At 34.4% G+C, this 17,909-nt stretch overlaps 1 protein-coding gene across 4 annotated transcripts in view; it reads right to left on the reverse strand.

The window, feature by feature from the left end:
* TSC22D2 (TSC22 domain family member 2) overlaps window positions 1-17,909 on the reverse strand; it is a 51,608-nt gene that overhangs the window by 22,268 nt on the left and 11,431 nt on the right. Inside the window, exons 2-3 of one of the 4 annotated variants that reach the window (XR_010664259.1) lie at window positions 15,193-15,264; window positions 3,593-3,751 (exon numbers count right to left, since the gene is read on the reverse strand). The exons of 1 other annotated variant lie outside the window; for it this stretch is intronic. Coding sequence is in view for 1 of the 3 variants with exons in the window: in XM_065943426.1 (XP_065799498.1) it covers window positions 15,193-15,264 (72 nt within the window). In the remaining 2 variants the exon portion in view is untranslated. The remainder of the gene's footprint in view (window positions 1-3,592; window positions 3,752-15,192; window positions 15,265-17,909) is intronic. 2 more of the 4 variants (XR_010664260.1, XM_065943426.1) reach the window with 2 other exon arrangements.

Raw genomic sequence — 17,909 nt, forward strand, 5'->3', positions numbered from 1 at the left:
AGTTACTTCTGACAAAATTATGCCAGTGAAACTTAGCAGTTCTATGGGGATGATAAAGTCATAGTAGACTTTGTGGAAAATAAAGTTGGACTTTTAAAATTTAGTCACAGGGGAGAAGAAAATGAAACCAAAAGCTATCCTGAAAGTGGAAAGAGGAGTTCAAAGGCTTGCTGGTTTGGTCAGGTCAGAGAAAGCGGACAACTGTCAACATCTTTAAGTGTGTATCATGAACAAGTAAAAGTTCTAAGTGAAGTACATCCAGGATTCTGAAGAAATTCAGATGTACTTCACTCTTTTTATACTGGGGATCAATGCACATATAAAGGAGTCCCATGAAACCCTTGTATCACCTGTAGAATCAACAACTAGGAAGAGAGGAAACATCTTGTGATCTCTAAGATGTCAAGCAATGTCGCCTTACCATTGAAAGAGCTTCAGAACTAAAAACCATGACTTATGGCCATGAACTGGAACCCATACTCTTGATTCCAGCTGCTATGAAAACTAACGTAACTAACTACAGAATATTCTCAGTTCAATGTTTCCACAGAATTTGTAGCACAGCTTACATTTTCACATGAACCTAACCTCTCTACTAAATCTTTAAACGATGGCAAGGTATTTTGCTGCTTCACATTTTAGAGTCTCTGCTATACAAGAAGGGTTTATAAAAGGTTTCAACATGAAATGGAAAAAGAAAGAAGACCAGGAAGCTAAGATAAACACCACTGAAGGTGTTCAAAGGCTAGATGACAGGGAGGGTATGTGGTAGACATAATTCAAGTCTAAGACGAGTGGTTCCACTAAATGACCACTACACTCCCTTCTAACTCAGGTTTATAATTCTAGACTCAGAAGTGGTACCAAATAAAAGGTTTTTGCTCTGAAGTCATACCCAGGTTTGAATCCCCATTTGATTTCTTTTACGATATGACTTCACACCAATTATTTAGCCTCTCCAAAGGATAATAAATCGGACCAGATGCTAGGGTTCAGTGAAATAATGCATTTGTGTCTGGCACATGGTAAATACTTAATACGTTAACTACACAATTTGTATTAGTAAGGTACAGCTTCATTTGTTTTTGTTTTAAGCAGTAATATTATCGTAGATTTACTAAGCCATATTTAGACACAGGAACTCTGTTACAAACACTTAAAAACAGGCTAAATGTTATAAGGTTTGGAGTTCATCTGAAGATAAAATTAAACCAATGAAAAGGACTTGCAACAAGTAGTTGCTCAACAAAAAAAATCCTGTTTTTCCGACCCCCCAAAAATAAATGTTACATAAATATTTTAAAAGTAAATATAAAATAGGTTTCTTCATGGAATTATTCACAACTAAGGGCAAATGTGATGTAGTTTAGTAAGGGGTTTTACATTTGACTCATCTCCCTATCCAAAAATTTGTAGTCTGAAGTAGCTTTTTAAACTGCTAATGGTGTTTCCTATTTATAGCTCCTAAATACTAAGGGTGAACTTCTTAATGGTTACACTTATTATAATACTATTCCAGTAAGTACTAAAACTTTCTAATACGTATATACTTGTTTATAATTATAAGCATTAAATTTAAATGGAGGTTATTTTACAATGCAATAAATAATTATAGATAGTAAGCAACCTATCAAATTTATATTTTGGCAAGTGCTTTAAAAGATGGTTTTATAATGAGGATGACCCCCTGCTACTAAAATTCAAAGGAAATCAAAATTATGTATTCACATCTTCATACAATATGAAATTCTCCCTTATCTTATCCTTCAAGTTTTCCAGGGTTACTCTCTAGACCTGCATACAACTGAGGGCCCAGGTTCCACTGAGAAAGCTAGATCTGAACCTAGTTTCACCACTTAATGGTTATGTGACCCGAGAAAGTTTCTTAATCTAAGCTTTCACTTTCCTTCTCTATAAACTGAGGCTGTTGATAATATCAATACATCTGCTGTGAAAATTAAATAACAGGTCAAAAATATTTGGCATGTTATCATGTTGTGTATTTTTACTTAGCAGTCCCTGATATATACTAACCCCTAAGTAGCAAAAAAACAACTACTCTGTGGAGAAATCCAATCAGCACTTGATCACAGAGACCGAAAGGATTTATTCTAAACTAAAAGCAATTAGGTTCTGATTTGTTCCATCAGTCTAATGATCACTTAAACTAGCCTTGAATATATATCAGTAAGAGTTACAGATTAGTGTACTCATTAAAAATTTCTTTCATAAGTCACATATTTGGGTGTCTAACAAGGCCTGCTCCTTAGACACAAACATTCACTAGCAATGTTACCCAACTGTTTTTGAAAACCTGGCAAATGCTTTGAATCTTTCACTGAAAACATACATAATGTTCTATCCAAAATTCCACAGGCTTCATGACCCTCTGAAGCCTACCCAATGACTACTAAATATAGATATCTTACTAAAGAAATTAAACCTTATTAAAAAATAAAAATGAAAAACATATATAGAATAAGGGACAACTGCTATTAGTTTGTTATAGTTCCTTCCAGACTACCACTGATTGCTATTACTGGTTTAAGAAACTTTTAAGTTTATATACAAAATATGATCAAAATGAAGTCATGGAATACTATTATCTGGAGCAATTTAGAATATAATTAAAAAGAATTAGTATGAATGTGTACAAAAGAATAACATACTCCTGATTAAGGTTAGAAAGAGACACCATAGTCTATTTAGATGATGCTTTTTCAAATATCTGACAGACTTGCAGTATGTGTGTACGATATTTTAATGAAAAATAATCAATTCTAATATCTTCTGTATAACCTTGGAAATATATCTTAACATAGATTCTTTTTCTTCATATGCAAAATACGATGATCAGATTGAGGATTAAGATATCCTAAATCTAAACTGTATTATCCTAATCTAAACCATATTATTTTAAGAGTTCCCCTACAAAATACAGCTGTGTAAAACAAAGCGAAATTAGAAGACATATTATAACACAAATTTACAAATTCCTGCTTTCTAAGCAGAACACAGTTCTGAAAGGAAATGTTTTCTCAGAGTATACAAATAATGCATAATGACTTCTGGCATATTATTTTCATTTGATATTATCATCTTAGGTATTCTCAATTAAGAACTGAGAGAATTTCTTCGGCTTTTATTTTTAGAGACAGCATTAAAAATGTCTTTTTTTATGAAAAATAAAATCCTATAAGTAATTAATTTAAATTATATTTTATTTAAAAAATGGATGTAAAACTTCTATAAAAGATTAGTATTTCTCAAATATTTCTTGGGATATTAACTAGAAGGTATATGGGGTCCCTAATTATATTGTAAGCATCTACAGTAGATGCGATAGCAATATTTAAATAATCATACTATGATATAGGATGTCACTTTATTTTTTAAACTGTTTATTAAACACCACTGCAAAGATACAGCCTGAAAGGATTACATACTCCAAGTATTAAAAATTCCAAGTTTTAATGTATATATTTAATACTATACTCTTACGTTATACAATGTGCTCAGTTTGTTCATAAATATTCATCTCAATACAATAACATCAGGTATAATACATAAAATCTAATCCATTAAGTCTTACCAATTTATGACCTGATGAGACACTCTTGTGGACAACATTCAGTCCTTAGAAGCTAGAATAACCCTTCAACCATGTGAGGGCATCACAACTTTTAAACTTTCGGCTTTCGATCATTATTATGTCACATTCCTCCTCCGATGCTGAATTCTAAAAAAAATTCTAGCAAAGAGTTTAAGTAAATAAGTGTTTTAATCAAATAGCCTTTAAAAATCTTTTATAGCAAAGGTTTATGTTCTACCATGATTACACAACTGATATTTTGTACTTAACTTTTTTTTAAATGTAAAATAATTTCATATTTGATCTGGATACTTCAAGCTGTAAATAACATGGACTTTCAGGCCATCAGGAATACTTGTCAGTAAAGAGTCAAGTAGAAATGGAACCCATCAAAGGTTTAAGATCACGATCCAGAAATTATGATTTGACACCATAACCTGGTATAAAGAGCTTTGTAGACCTGCAGAATGGCACTTGAGTTATATTGTTTGGTCCACAACCGTATCAGTTTCTAGACTTACACAGCACAGGTGGCTGGATCAGTAATAATCTATATCAATCACTAAATGCTCAAGACAGCATTCAACTTAATACCTAAATCCAAGTCTATCTTTATCATCCCCGGTTTAAAAATTAGACAACACGATGGAAAGAATAAAATTTTAGTACGTGTTTTATGTAATAGATATAACAATGTATCCTACTCAAAAGTAATCCTGCTGCTCATCTGTGTTTGCTGCTGCTGCTGCTGCTAAATCACTATGGGCATGGAAGAAAATATAGGGATGGGAAGATTAAATAATTGTAAAAATTACTTCATTGAGAATATAATCTTAAATTTATTAAATTTTTATAAAAAAAGCTTTCAATTGGGTACCTGTTTTAATCATTGGAAGGTAATATTATCATTTTCTGCTTGAATTTTCTTTTTGAGTAAGAATGCTTATTTATATTTTTAGTCAGCAGTAATCCATAAAAAGGCAACCCACACATTTATGGGCACATTTCTGCCTACATTAAACCCCTAAATAAAATGGCATAATGGGGAAAAGCAGAGGGGGAAAGAGGAAAGCCCTTATTGAGGAAGATTAAATGTGCAAAGTTATTAAAAAAAAAAAGACAGCATCATAAAGGAAACTCTGCAGCCATCTCCAGAGATATTTGACCCAAATATAGGGGGCTGGAGTTATGTTGTTACAGATTTTAACTTTTAATGCTAAATTTTCTATTAAATACACACGGTCATTTAAAAGGCTTCTATGTAGTCTGAAGATCTACTTGAATTTTTTAAATTTACAAATATAATCTTTCCAAATGTAACCTGACAACACATTTGACTTCAACAAAATCAAAGATTTTATTTTCAAAGGACAGCCTTACAATGTAATCACCTGGTGAAGGCAAAAATCCATATTTATTAGGATAAATAATAGTTGAAGGTTGTGGTCATTTCATCAACACTACTGTGCTTTTAGAATGTCTTTAAGCAACTCTCATCTCCTATCAACCAAAATACTACCATAATTTAAAAAAACAAAAGAAGTTACTTTAATGATTTACTCTTTTGAGGGACAAGTTCCATGAGAAGATACAATACACAGCCATATTTAGCAAAGTAAATGCATCTTGAACTATATAATCAGTAATGCTGGTAAGTTGCCTGTCTGTAAGACTTTGATGAACTGGTCATTTAAATGGCAGACTACTTGGTCTTTTAGTAAAGGACCTACTAACAAAAAGCACTGTATCACCTGGAAAAAAATCTCTGAAAGATAGAATTAAACCAGCCATTAAAGCAGATTTAATTATTTGTACTGTAACACTTAACGAAAATGGTACTTAAGTTTGCGTGCACCATACAAATGTATGGGAGATTTAGGATGTAAAAGTTGTACACATTAAAAATATACAAAACTTCTGTGTCAAATTTTCCCCAAGCATGCATTCTCAAAATCAGTTGCTACCAAGAACAAGGCTCACAACTGAAGAGTTTCAATCACTAAATTCTAACATGTAGGAAATTCTTATAAAACTGAGTAAATGAAGTGCTTGTAGATGAAAACAGTTATGATTAATTAGATATCCTTTAAAATTTAACTTAGATTCTCCTAAAAATGAATATTTATTTAGAAGTTATTCATAATCTTGAATCTCTGGCAAGATTGCTATCAAACACAAATCTTGAATATTTCCTATAGTTATCACTTCATTCTTTAATTTTTGAGGAAAAAATTTCTACTGAACTGAGAATGAGCTATTAAATGTTCTTTTAGCCCAGCAAGAACCAGGCTAAAGTTTACCATCATTTAGCTAATTTTATGGCAAACTTAGATTAACAGAAGAAAAGAGTGAGCATAGGGGCAAAGAGGTGGACCATTTGCAATTTCCAAGTCATCATTTGAAAACTTGTAAGTGAAATCAGACAAACCTATATATGAGTTCCTAAAGGAACTTGCTATTTGATAGCATGTGCTTAGCTTCTTTTGGTACAAAATTTCATTTTAAAGCATAAACAACAATTCTTTAAAAAGTTCACTACACTGTTCTGAGATTTCCTACACATTATAACAATCAATGCTTGCTTTTCTATAAAAGGTCAGAAATGCTTATTTTTTAATGGAGAAAGGGGGGATATGGAGCAACTCCTCATGCCCCTGATAATTACATATGGACTTTCCATATGTATAAGAGAAATCAGGCTAGAAATATCAAAGATAAACTTATGGCAAAAAAATCAGTCCAAATGTACCTAGTAGAATAAGAATACTGGAAAGACAGTGTTTCAAGAAATTAACATATAAAAATAATATAGCTTTGGAAAAAGAGCTTTAACAAGGTAGTTATAGACAGATCAGCTGATCACATTTACTCACAATGATTTACACTTCTCTTTCAAAAAAAGTTTATACGGGATACCAAAAAAACAAAAAATTGAAATTGGGGGTGGGAGAAGATAAAAATGGAAAAACAAAGTAAGTGGAAGCCAGCAATGTATTACTCAAAAACACGCAGGAACATTCTGCAGGCTTTGTTAACAGAAAGCTGCATGTTTGACTTTGAGCTTTGTTAAGAACAGAACATTAAGCAAATAGAACTGTTCTTAAAATTTCAAATATCATCACGTTATGTTTAAGAGTAAACATCTAATTTCGTGAAACAAACTATGTCATAACCATTCCAGACATGTATTTAGCAACATTTTCTGGACTAAGTAATATCTAAGAAACAGCTGCTGTAAATACAGAAATTTTCTGAAAATTAATGGTTAATAGACACTGTGAACAGGAGTGGGATTAGTCAGACACAACAACTCTTTTTTCCCTTCTTGTTCTCCTTCTAATAGTGCACAGGGCTAGAAGGAGAATACTTCTTTACCTCGATATTACCACCAAGCAGACATGCAGAAAGATGTTTCCGGCTTCCAGGATATAGGTTACACCACCACTATTTCCATGCCAAATATCACAATTAAATTAAAAACTGAAAAAAATACCATGAGCACCCTCCAAATCTTTTCCTATTTATAACCAAAGTCTTTACACTTTGACAATAACCAGGAAACAAAAAGCATAAAAATGCTACCCCAGGATATTTATCAATGAATACATATTCTAAATTATTGCCATCTGTCTAAATTTACTTGTCAAACATGGAAAATATTTTAGAAGTGGTCAAGTGAAACCTAAACATAGAAGCTAACTTCTGGTAAGCAAATGCATATAAATGATCTATGGCAATCACAAAAATCTAACACATTTCCTGATTTGCATGATTTAGAATATTAGTACAAGTACATGCACACACACAAAGAATGTCAGCTGGAATGGAATCAGTCATTTCTCTTGTCTAACTACCTACCAACCTAAATCTTGCTGAAAATAAAAATATTAAAGTAATTCCACTTAATATTTCTTTCTCCTCAATAGGCTGCCAAAACTATCTGCAGGTTTCAGTACATAGAAGAGGCATGGATTCATATTTTTAAACTGTTAGGAACTAGAATGGAAAAAACCTCCAAACAGTTGTTATATGTTTGATCTGATTCAACAATTTCAGGTTATATTTTAATTTCCTTGTCATCTGAAAAAATTCAGTGTGAGTCTTTTCTTAAAAAGCTTTGCTACAGAGTTCTAGATTCTGTAGGAAAAAAAAAAAGAGATGGGTTTAGCATATTACACACACATTGTTCTGTTCAAGGGTTTGATTTACTTAAAACCTATTTGGTGAAAAGGCAAACAATTAACATCAACAATAACAAAGAGGCCTTACCAACTATTTCCATGTTTTAAAACTGCTTTTCAAGTTTCATCCTAAAAATAGCTATCATGACCTCTCAGTGTAGGTAGGTTGTGGTGACTTCTATGGAGAAAATTACTAACTAAAGAGGAAGGCAGTAAGCACATGCACAAAGAAACATATCATAATCAATGAACAGTTAATAATTTCTCATCACCAATTCTGAAGTCCAGTCACGTGCTGAAAACAGTATCAGCATGTCAAGTGTCCCATTTCCATTAGTCACAGAAAAGCTGACAGGAGAACAAATGCTTAGCATCCACTGAAATACCACTTCAGACAATGAGATACAGATCTATGGTTAAAAATCTGGCAGAAACAAGCCATCTTAGGCAACTATCACAATAAAACTAGGAGGATAAAACAGACTATAAAGGACAGCAATCACATGTTTTGTAAACCTAAGTGGTGAGTAAGAATGTCTTCAAATTATACTATTCTTCTCTACTTAAGATAATTAAAATCCCAGCTTAATACATATGTATAAAAACCAGAGTACAGAAAAAGCTGGTGTATGAATATACCTCAGTTTCTCTCGTAAGGGAAACACCCTCATTGATATCCGCATGTTCTCCTTCCTTGGCCAGTCCCCACTAAACTTTAGGAAATAGGACTCTTCTTAAAAACTTCTCCTTCCCAGTAGTTGTTTTAGCTGGATCCTAGTCAGCACACCCTTTCATCACTCTCCTTCCCAACCCCTGTAACATAGACTGTAAAAAGACATGCGTCGGTAAAAAGGCAGATGCATTTTCCCCTGTTATTCAAGCAGAACACTGGCACTTCCTTTTTTAGTGACTATTTAAACAATCTTAAAGAAGACTTATACAATATTTATTTATATAAGACAGGAGGAAAAAAGACAAATGTTTCACAATTAAATGTGATCTGTCATCTTTTTAGGCTCTTTGATCTGGTTAAAAATGGTCATGAAGAACATTACTGGGACAACCAACAGAATGTGTACATGAACTGTATGCTACATATTAATTAAGTCTAACAAATCGGAATTTGGTAGCTATACTATTTTTACATAATAGGAAATATATGCTAAAGTATTTTGGAATTAATGAACATGATATCTGCAAGTTACTCTTAAATGGTTCCTAAACAGTATGTTAGGATGATAAAGCAAGTGTGACTAAATGCTAACAAATGTCAAATTTGTTAAGATTACTGAAACGCTTTTGTACAGCTGACTCCTGAACAATATGGATTTGAACTGTGCAGGTTCATTTCATATGTGGATTTTTCCAATAGTCATACTACTGCACTATACAGTCTATGGTTGGTTGAACCCACGTATACAAAACCACAGATATGGAGGAACTCGGTGGCTATGGAGAGCTAACTATAAGTTACATGATAACTATAAGTTATCTCATTACTATATTCTTCTCCCAAACCAATTATTTCAGTAATACTAGGAACGGTACCACTACTCCTTCAGTTAGGTCTGACAAAGTCAAATCTGACTGTTTCGCTGTCATGCCTAATCAACAGCAGAATTCTTTAAGTCTTACCTTCTGATAACCATTCTTTCCTTTCTTAAGTGTGAGCACATCAAATCACTTCAGTCTTTTTGTGACCTCATGGACTGTAGCCCACCAGGCTCCTCTGTCCATGAGATTCTCCAGGCAAGAATGCTGGGAGTGGATTGCCATTACCTTCTCCAGGGGATCTTCCCAACCCAGAGATCGAACCTATGTCTCTAGTATCTCTGGCACTGGCAGGCAGGCTCTTTACTGCTAGCGCCACCTAGGAAGCCCCTCTCCTCATCTCTGTTGCCTAATTCAGACCTTCGTTACCTTCCTAACATATCTGGTCTCTAAGAATCTACCATCTTTCTCCGTTGTCTTCACATGCTGTCGGCACCAATCAAATGTAGCCATCCGTACCACACACTCCCGGTGGTTCACAGCACTTCGTCTAATCAGAGCGTGGCTTCTCACTCCTTCAACTCTGCGTGACCAAATTCTGGGGCTTCCCGGGTAACTCAGTGGTAAAGAATTTCCCTTCAATGCAGGATCTACCCAGGGTTCGATCCCTAGGTCAGGAAGATCCCCTGGAGAAGGAAATGGCAACCCGCCCCAGTGTTCTTGCCTGTATAGTTCATAGGGTCGCAGAGAGTCAGACATGACTGAAGGAAGCGGCTGAGCATGTCCACACAACTGAATCCTACCCAGTCACTGGTTTCCGAATTTGTGGCCACACTTAATTGCCTCTGACATGGGAAATCTGTCCTGATAGGGAAAGAACTTCATTAACCTACCAAAGGTCTGTTAAGCCTCCATTCCTTAAACAAATACACAGCTCTTTGAGGTTTTCTGAAACTAATGGGCATCAAAGACAAAATAGAATGAAGTGAATCAATTTCAAAACTTTTCTTATCTCTTTTCCTTCTCCCTTTAGAACTAAGTGGCGCAATAATATTCTGCACAGTAGGGATTTTAAAAGTAACTGGCTCTAAACCTCAAACATTCCTAATAGCCAGGAAGACCACTCTACTATTTCTAGTGATGGTAGGGTTATTTCCCAGAGGACCCATTTTCTTTCAGAAAATAAGCTCAAGTCTTCCTACTGAAATACCCACCTGGCTGTCCAGGTGGAATATAAATTAGACTTTCTAGTTAACTTTGTATTTAGAGCAAGCAGCCTACAGAAATGAAGTACAGTAAGTCTGTCACCATCTTTTCCTATTTATTCTAGTTATATAAATATTGCCTCACATTACATTAGCTTTTGTGGCAGGCCTGTCATTTGCTAACCAGTAACTATAAAATACAGTCAACTAGTGTATCTATGTACTTTTTACTCTACCTATTCAGCTTAAGTTTCAACCTTCCTGAATTTACATACATGTTCTTTCACTTTCTGAATTTCTGCACATACTTTAGACAGTTAAAATTCACAAATGCTATCATCCAATAATAGCTATGACTTCCTGCTTTAATGTCATTTGAACATTTTATAAGCATATTCTTAGGTTTTCCTCTAACTCTGAGATCCAGTCCTAAAAAGGGTGACGTGCTAAGTCACTTGAGTCGTGTCCAAGTCTTTGTGACCCCATGGACTAGAGACTGCCACGCTCCTCTGTCCATGGGGTTCTCCAGGCGAGAACACTGGAGTGGGCTGCCATGCCGTCCTCCACGGATCTTCTCCCCCCAAGGACTGAACTTGGGTCGCTTACGTCTCCTGCACTGGCAGGCGGTTCCTTACCACTAGTGCCACCTGGGAAAGATGACAGGCCATTAAAACTTCCTCTAATTTTCAGCATCTCGAATGATCCTCTCCTAGATACTCATAATTGGAATTGGTCAAAATACAATCAGATAATCAACTACATGAGACTTAAGGTACAGATTATTAAGAGATGTATTTGGTATGGTTACACAACAGCCTGGGCTCATATCCTCAAAGCACTTACAGTGTGATTATCACGAGAGCACAGTAACCAGTCACACTCTAACAAGCAGCCACCGTGGTTAATTCCTGAAACTTGATTTTTTTCCCTTTGGGTTAATAAGTGGGTGTTAATGATGTATCCCAGTTTCCTGGAGGAGGACAGAACAAATCGTCTCATAGTTTAGTTCTGATTTACTCCTAACTTCAAAAGTGGAATCTCATAACCATAGGAAATGTTGGACACCTTTTCTAACACAAAATTTGTTGTTGTTTCATTGCTAAGCTGTATTAGGCTCTTTTGCCAACCCATAAACTGTAGCTCACCAGGCTCCTCTAACCATGGGATTTCCCAGGCAAGAATACTGGAGTGGTTGCCATTTCCTTCTCCAGGGAATCTTTCAACCCAGCGATCAAACCTGCATCTCCTGCTTTGGCAAGCAGATTCTTTACCACTGAGCCACTTGGGATACTCCTAACACAAAATACTTGACATGTTATTTAATAAGAACATTTTAATGCAACAATTTAGAAACCAGATATAAATAGAGGAAAGTAAATAATCACTATAAAGACTTAATTGAAATCATCAAGTAGCCAAGTAAAAGACCCAAAGACTTATTCATTTTAAGCTAATAATTCATGTATACTACTTCCTTTATTCATTTCTCTTTTAAATATTACTGCTGTCATAAGGAAGGACAAAACGACTCACGAGGATGGTGTACCTAGCCACTGTTACTCTAATTGTTAACTACATTTTAAGTATTTTCTTTGTTAAGGCAGAAACATTTCTAAGTATTTATCAATAAGGATAAATCCTTACAAGCTACCTGATTTTTTTCTTTAGTCTACCTGAGGTAAAGTCTCTTCCCTTTAGTACTCCATTATCTTCCTGATTTGATATTTACAACAGGGTAAAAGTTGTTTGCTATAAATTCTTACCCTTAGCTTATGCACACAAAGGACTCCCAGTGAGTGCCTATCCCCTAGTGATTATCAGGGTAACTTTCTAAACTAATTCTGTGATGCAACAAAGCAATGCCAATAATTAAGTTTGGAAAGTTGGTTTTTTAAAGAAGAAAAATAGGAAGTCAAATTTTCAAGTTACTGTTCTGAAATGCCAACGGGCTAAGCTATCACTAAACATTGGCACAGAGCTTAAAAGGTGAAACCTGGAAGCTACATTATTCATTTTAATAAAATAGTCAATGCAATTAATTTGGGTTTCTTAAGAAAAAGTTGTATTATTTTAGCTATTAGAATATACTGTTCTTTATTTGGTGATGTTTCAGCTGACTGATTCCCTGAGGACTTTGCAAATAAATAACAAATGGGGAAGACAGAAAATGATGGCACCTACAGGAAAAGGGAAAGGAAGGCTTGACAGGAGCTTCGACTTCAGTATAACAACTGAATAAAGCATTGGATATCAACAGAAAGAGGAAATATCTAAATATAGGCAGAGGCAGACTGACACAAAGTCTCTCAGCTTGCTAATTCTAATTTAAATAGTAGAGAAAACAAAAAGGCCATTAGACAGCTCTAAATCAATGTGAGAAAGATATACTAGTTACCTATATTTTGATTAAAAGATAGTCTGTTAAAAGAATTCTAGAAAAAAAAGATCCCAGTCTTTTGAGTAATGCGAACCCAAGAATCTTCAGATATCTAGGGCAGGTTTAATAAAAATTGGCACAGGGCTTAAAAGCTGCCCCTACTGAAAATGATTTCCAAGATTTCATAAACGGGAGCCTGAAAAACCATATGTATCTACAATGATAGACAAATGTATACCTCTTAGTGAGTGAATGATGTAAGGAGTGTATAGCCCCTTAAATCCTTTAATAGGTTCTATTTAATAATATCATCCTTAAAAAATACTGACTTTCCAAATTAGTAATATTTTAAAAAGCTTAAATTTGTAATAGTCAAAAATGAACAAGGCAATCTGGTGAGACATTTTTCAAAGCTTAACACAGATTAATCTTCAACCTGTCTGCAATGAAGAAGAAGAAACAGTCCCACAGCACTTTACCAGGTGTTAAACTCCTAAAAGGTTTACAGATACCTGCCAACTAAAGCCGTGGATGCTTAGAACTAACACAGCCAGCCACTACTCCTCTTCCCAACTGAAAATGAAGCTCGATGAAAAGCTAAACGGAAACTAGTCAGTTTCCACAGGGTTGAGTTTATCATCTTGGTAACAACATGTCAATTTCCAGTGAAGAATGGCTGATCTAGAATGAAAGTTCTGATTATATTTTGGCACTAACACACTACAGACAACTCTCCAAGTATCCATTACACTTCTTTGGCTCTGGACAAAAGAGCTCCAAGGAGAAGAGAAAGTATTTTCAGTCCATAAGAAACTATAGATATAGCAACTTGCCTCACTTCAGATACCTTAAATATTTCTAGGATCTAAAAAAGAAAACAGATGAGGAGTATTTAGCAGTAATGGATAATGAGGAAGCAACTTCTATGGCTGCTTTATAATGAAAACAAATCTTTTAATTAGATCCAAATTATAAAAAGTAAAGTTTAAACCTTTCTACATCATTTTCATGAAAATAATATGTATTATTCATATTGCTATCATGGTAGCTCATGAAAGTTAGCTATTTCAAATAAATTATCACATATCTAAAAAACATTTTATAACATTTCTAAGAAGAGTACGATTTTTCCTTTCTCTAAGGGAAAAGTTTTTACAAAGTACATTCCCAAAGTACTCACCCTGGCTACACTGGCAAGCCATCTGAATGATTAAAACTTCATGCTGTTTCATGCCACAATTTAATTTATGTCTTGATATTGCTATAGCTGTACAATTTAAAAACTGAATCCATAAATATAGCACTACACATTATAAATTTCTTGTTCTACAAGCAACCATGTAGAGACATTTCCAGTTAAGTAAGGAACACATTATCAAAAAGATAGTTAGAAAATATCCTGAGAGATACAGTAAATCAAGCCTAAGAATTAAAAAACTGTTACAGACCATGTCTTAGCTTGACATGTACATGCACGCAGCAATACTTTATTCTAATGAGAGATGGAGTTGAGTCCATAAGTGTTATCCAAATTATGCCAAAGGACACAAATGCGCTGCCAGGCAGAGTTAAAAGAATCTAACAAAGCTTTGTGTGAATTTTAAAAACATTGTTTGCACTCAGCTTCTGTTAATGAGACACAGATTGATGGAGTGCTAATAAATATTCAGCAAAATAAGTGAACAGAGCATATACTATCTAAAATGTGTATTAAGCAGAAAGATAAACCAAAGTATCTTTTGCCATATGTGAAGTCCAAGACTTCAGTCTATACTTAAAAAAGTTACCAAAAAAATTTTATACATTTCTGTGAGAAAAACTATTTTAGGAGTTTATAAAACTGTAATGCAGATATAGTGACCAAACAAGCTTAAGGTTAAAATTTCTTGCCAAGAATTAAACGATTGCTACTTTGATGCCTTAGTCTTTTTTCCCTTCCCCAATTTCTTAACATGAGATAATATTCTGCTTTGAGTCACTAAGGCTTTTTAGAGAGAAATTATATAAAACAGCACAAAGTTAACTGCAGTTTTTTTTAATAGAACATGTTTTTATATTAAACACACATGGGTAAGGGGACATTTCATGTAATAAAATCCAACAGAGTAAGCCCTTCAAAAACATACTTTAAAATGCAAAGAAAGTATGTTTATATTCTATTTAAAATACATATTGTCCTTTTGGTTTATTTTGCTGCTTCGTCTCATGCTAGATACCATGTGATTCCGCCCCCACCTCCCCCAAATAATAAAGATCAGTTTTAATGATGAGAAACCAGTATATAGTGCAAAGCAATTCATGCATACACTGTTGCAATGTATGCATTTCATATGCAAGTATTCATACCTATCCCAGAGGTTCTTTGATTCCTGAACCGTGTTCAAATGGAACGCTTGGTAGAAAGCAGTTGAAGGATTCCTGTGAGACCCAAGAATCAAATGGAAATGAAGTTGAGAAAGTACAGTAAAATCACTACTTTTCAAAAAAAGAAGGAATATTTTAGATTTCTAACACAGTGCAACCACTTTAATTAAAACAAAAACAAAAAAACACCCAAATTAGCTTGATTAAAAACATTTCAAAAGAAATTTAAAAGCTGGACAAAAAAAGCAGATCCCGACAACAATGCAGGAAAAAATGGGGTAATACAGATAAAATTAAATACTAACTAGCATCCAGTTGTGTGTGTGTGTGTGTGTGTATGTTTATATGCATATGAGCGTGATCAACTCACAGCTTAATCAGCAACTGTTTTGTATCAGATGCCTTTATAAATCCCTACACATATCAACAGTTTAACAAGGCTGTTCTCAGGTACAGTGTTCACATAAAGTAAGTTAAACCTTCATAATATAAAAATTCTTCACAGGACTGACTTGACAGGATTTGATGGTGACCGAGTTCTTTTCTGGGTTGGACTCTGCACAACTCCCACCTTCAGAGTCCATTTATGTGTGGTTTCCCTGGGTTAAGGGAAAAAATGGTGCTGCAACTAGAGGGGAGCTTTCTAATTTCCCACATTTGTACAGTGTCCCTTTAAAGAGTAAGAGCTTATACGCTTTATCACCATCCAGTTCTACTACTCCCTGGAGAAATATTCCTTAGGGCTATACTATAGAATCTTAATGGGGCAAGCTTCCAACACGCTTGTTTCACTTTGCATCTCAGAAGTTGTTTCTCAGGTGACTACCTTTCAACAAATCCGCTTTCTGACAGTCTCTCTACCACCTCGGCATATTTCCATAGTCTCCCCAACTCCCAACCTGTACACTTGCCATGTCACTTCTATAATTCCTGATACATGCTGTAGCAGAATAATAGCAGCAAGTTAAGAATAAGCAAGCTAAGTGTTTATCACATACCAGACTCTAAGTGCTTTACATTTATTAACTCAATACTACAACAGTCTTAAGAGGTAGGTGCTATTATTATTCCCATCTCATGGACACAGAAATTGGATCAGAGAGAAGAACTTGCCGAAAGTCACAAAGCTAAAGTGGCAATCTGGTCCCAGCATTTATACTCTTAAACTACTATGCTAAGCATACAACAGAGTTAAATTTTAACCTTTCTAGGTCTGTCTCTTAATCAGTTAAATGGTGATATTACCAGTTAGACTTGCAGGGTGGTTCAAGAACTGAGACTATATATAAAGTTCCTGGCATTCTGTCAATGCTCAGTAAGTGACAGCTATTATCTTTATCATCAAAATGAACTTCAGATACAACGTGGAAATTCTGAGATCCTAACTAGTGCCTTACCAGAGTCTGCAGTATTATTAATACAATAAGAAAACTATCTCCAAACTCCACTGGAATAACAACCAAGTATCAACAAGTATCGATGATCATCAAATAAAACACTCAAGAGAATTCCATACAAAACTCAAGTTAAGACATATTATCTACTGAATTTTAAAAAAGGGGGGGCATTTTAAGTTTTAACCAAGAAGGTAGATGATCCCAAACTAAGAAAGGCAGACAGACACTAGATGCCAGCATGTCACCAATGCAACTGTTTGATTAATTAGGAGTCTTCAGCATGTGTTCTTTTTGCTTTCCCTACTTCAACTCCTTTCTGTTCTTTTTTCTATTTCTGCACTTTTCTCATGACTAAGTCCAAGGCAATGGAAGGCACTGACTCTGACTAGACTGACTAACATCAAGAGAGAATTAAGAGGTTGCTATTGTCTGTTTAACAACTTGTACCCTCTGTAGATGTATTTACCATGGCTCTTTTTTTTCACTGTACTTAGAAAATCTGTCTGCCAAATTAAATGAAAGCCAACCAAACCAACTGAAAACTCAATTTGGCTTTCTTTAGCAGTCTCATCCAAGATCATATGGGAACAAGTTTGCTATTCACACAGGTCTGTTTGGAGACCTTGGGTTTAAAATTAACAAAGTGACATAAAGAGGAAGGTAGTGAATACAAGAAAATAACAAAGAGTAAACTTGGAAGTTACTTAGCAAGTCTGGAATTAAAAATTCATTAAAGAACATTTACAGTATATTTTTAAGGGTGATATACTTTAAAAGATCTTTAGATCCCGAATTTGGAAACATATAAACATACATATTTAATTTGAATTAAATCCAAATGCAAATAAATTGGTTTTAAATAAAGTCACAAGACTTTAGTTATGAAATTCCAGCATTTTAGCATAGATACTAACAATGAAATGTTTCTCATAAGTCAAAGGTAGAAGTGTAAAAGACTGTATCTGCAGTTATATGTGTATCCTGGGGGCAGGAAAAGAAAAAAAATCTGTGAAATACAATACTATAAGTGTACTTAGAAGTCTTTAGAACATGTCAACAAATACATTTAGGTTGCAAGAGCTGGCAGTTAACAATTGCTTTTTACATATATATTCAAAATAAATAAGCCATATGGAGTTATACAATCTATGCAGTATAAACATTTTTAAATAGCTGAGATTCCAGGGATAAACATTTAAGACAGTCTTAAAAATAGGAAATTTCTGGTTTCTGGAATACTTAAGCTGGAATGTTATCCATACACTGAGAGATTTTTAGCAAATAGCAACAATTAATCTCAAA

The sequence above is a fragment of the Muntiacus reevesi genome, chromosome 8, assembly GCF_963930625.1.
Source record: "Muntiacus reevesi chromosome 8, mMunRee1.1, whole genome shotgun sequence".
Taxonomy (NCBI): domain Eukaryota; kingdom Metazoa; phylum Chordata; class Mammalia; order Artiodactyla; family Cervidae; genus Muntiacus; species Muntiacus reevesi.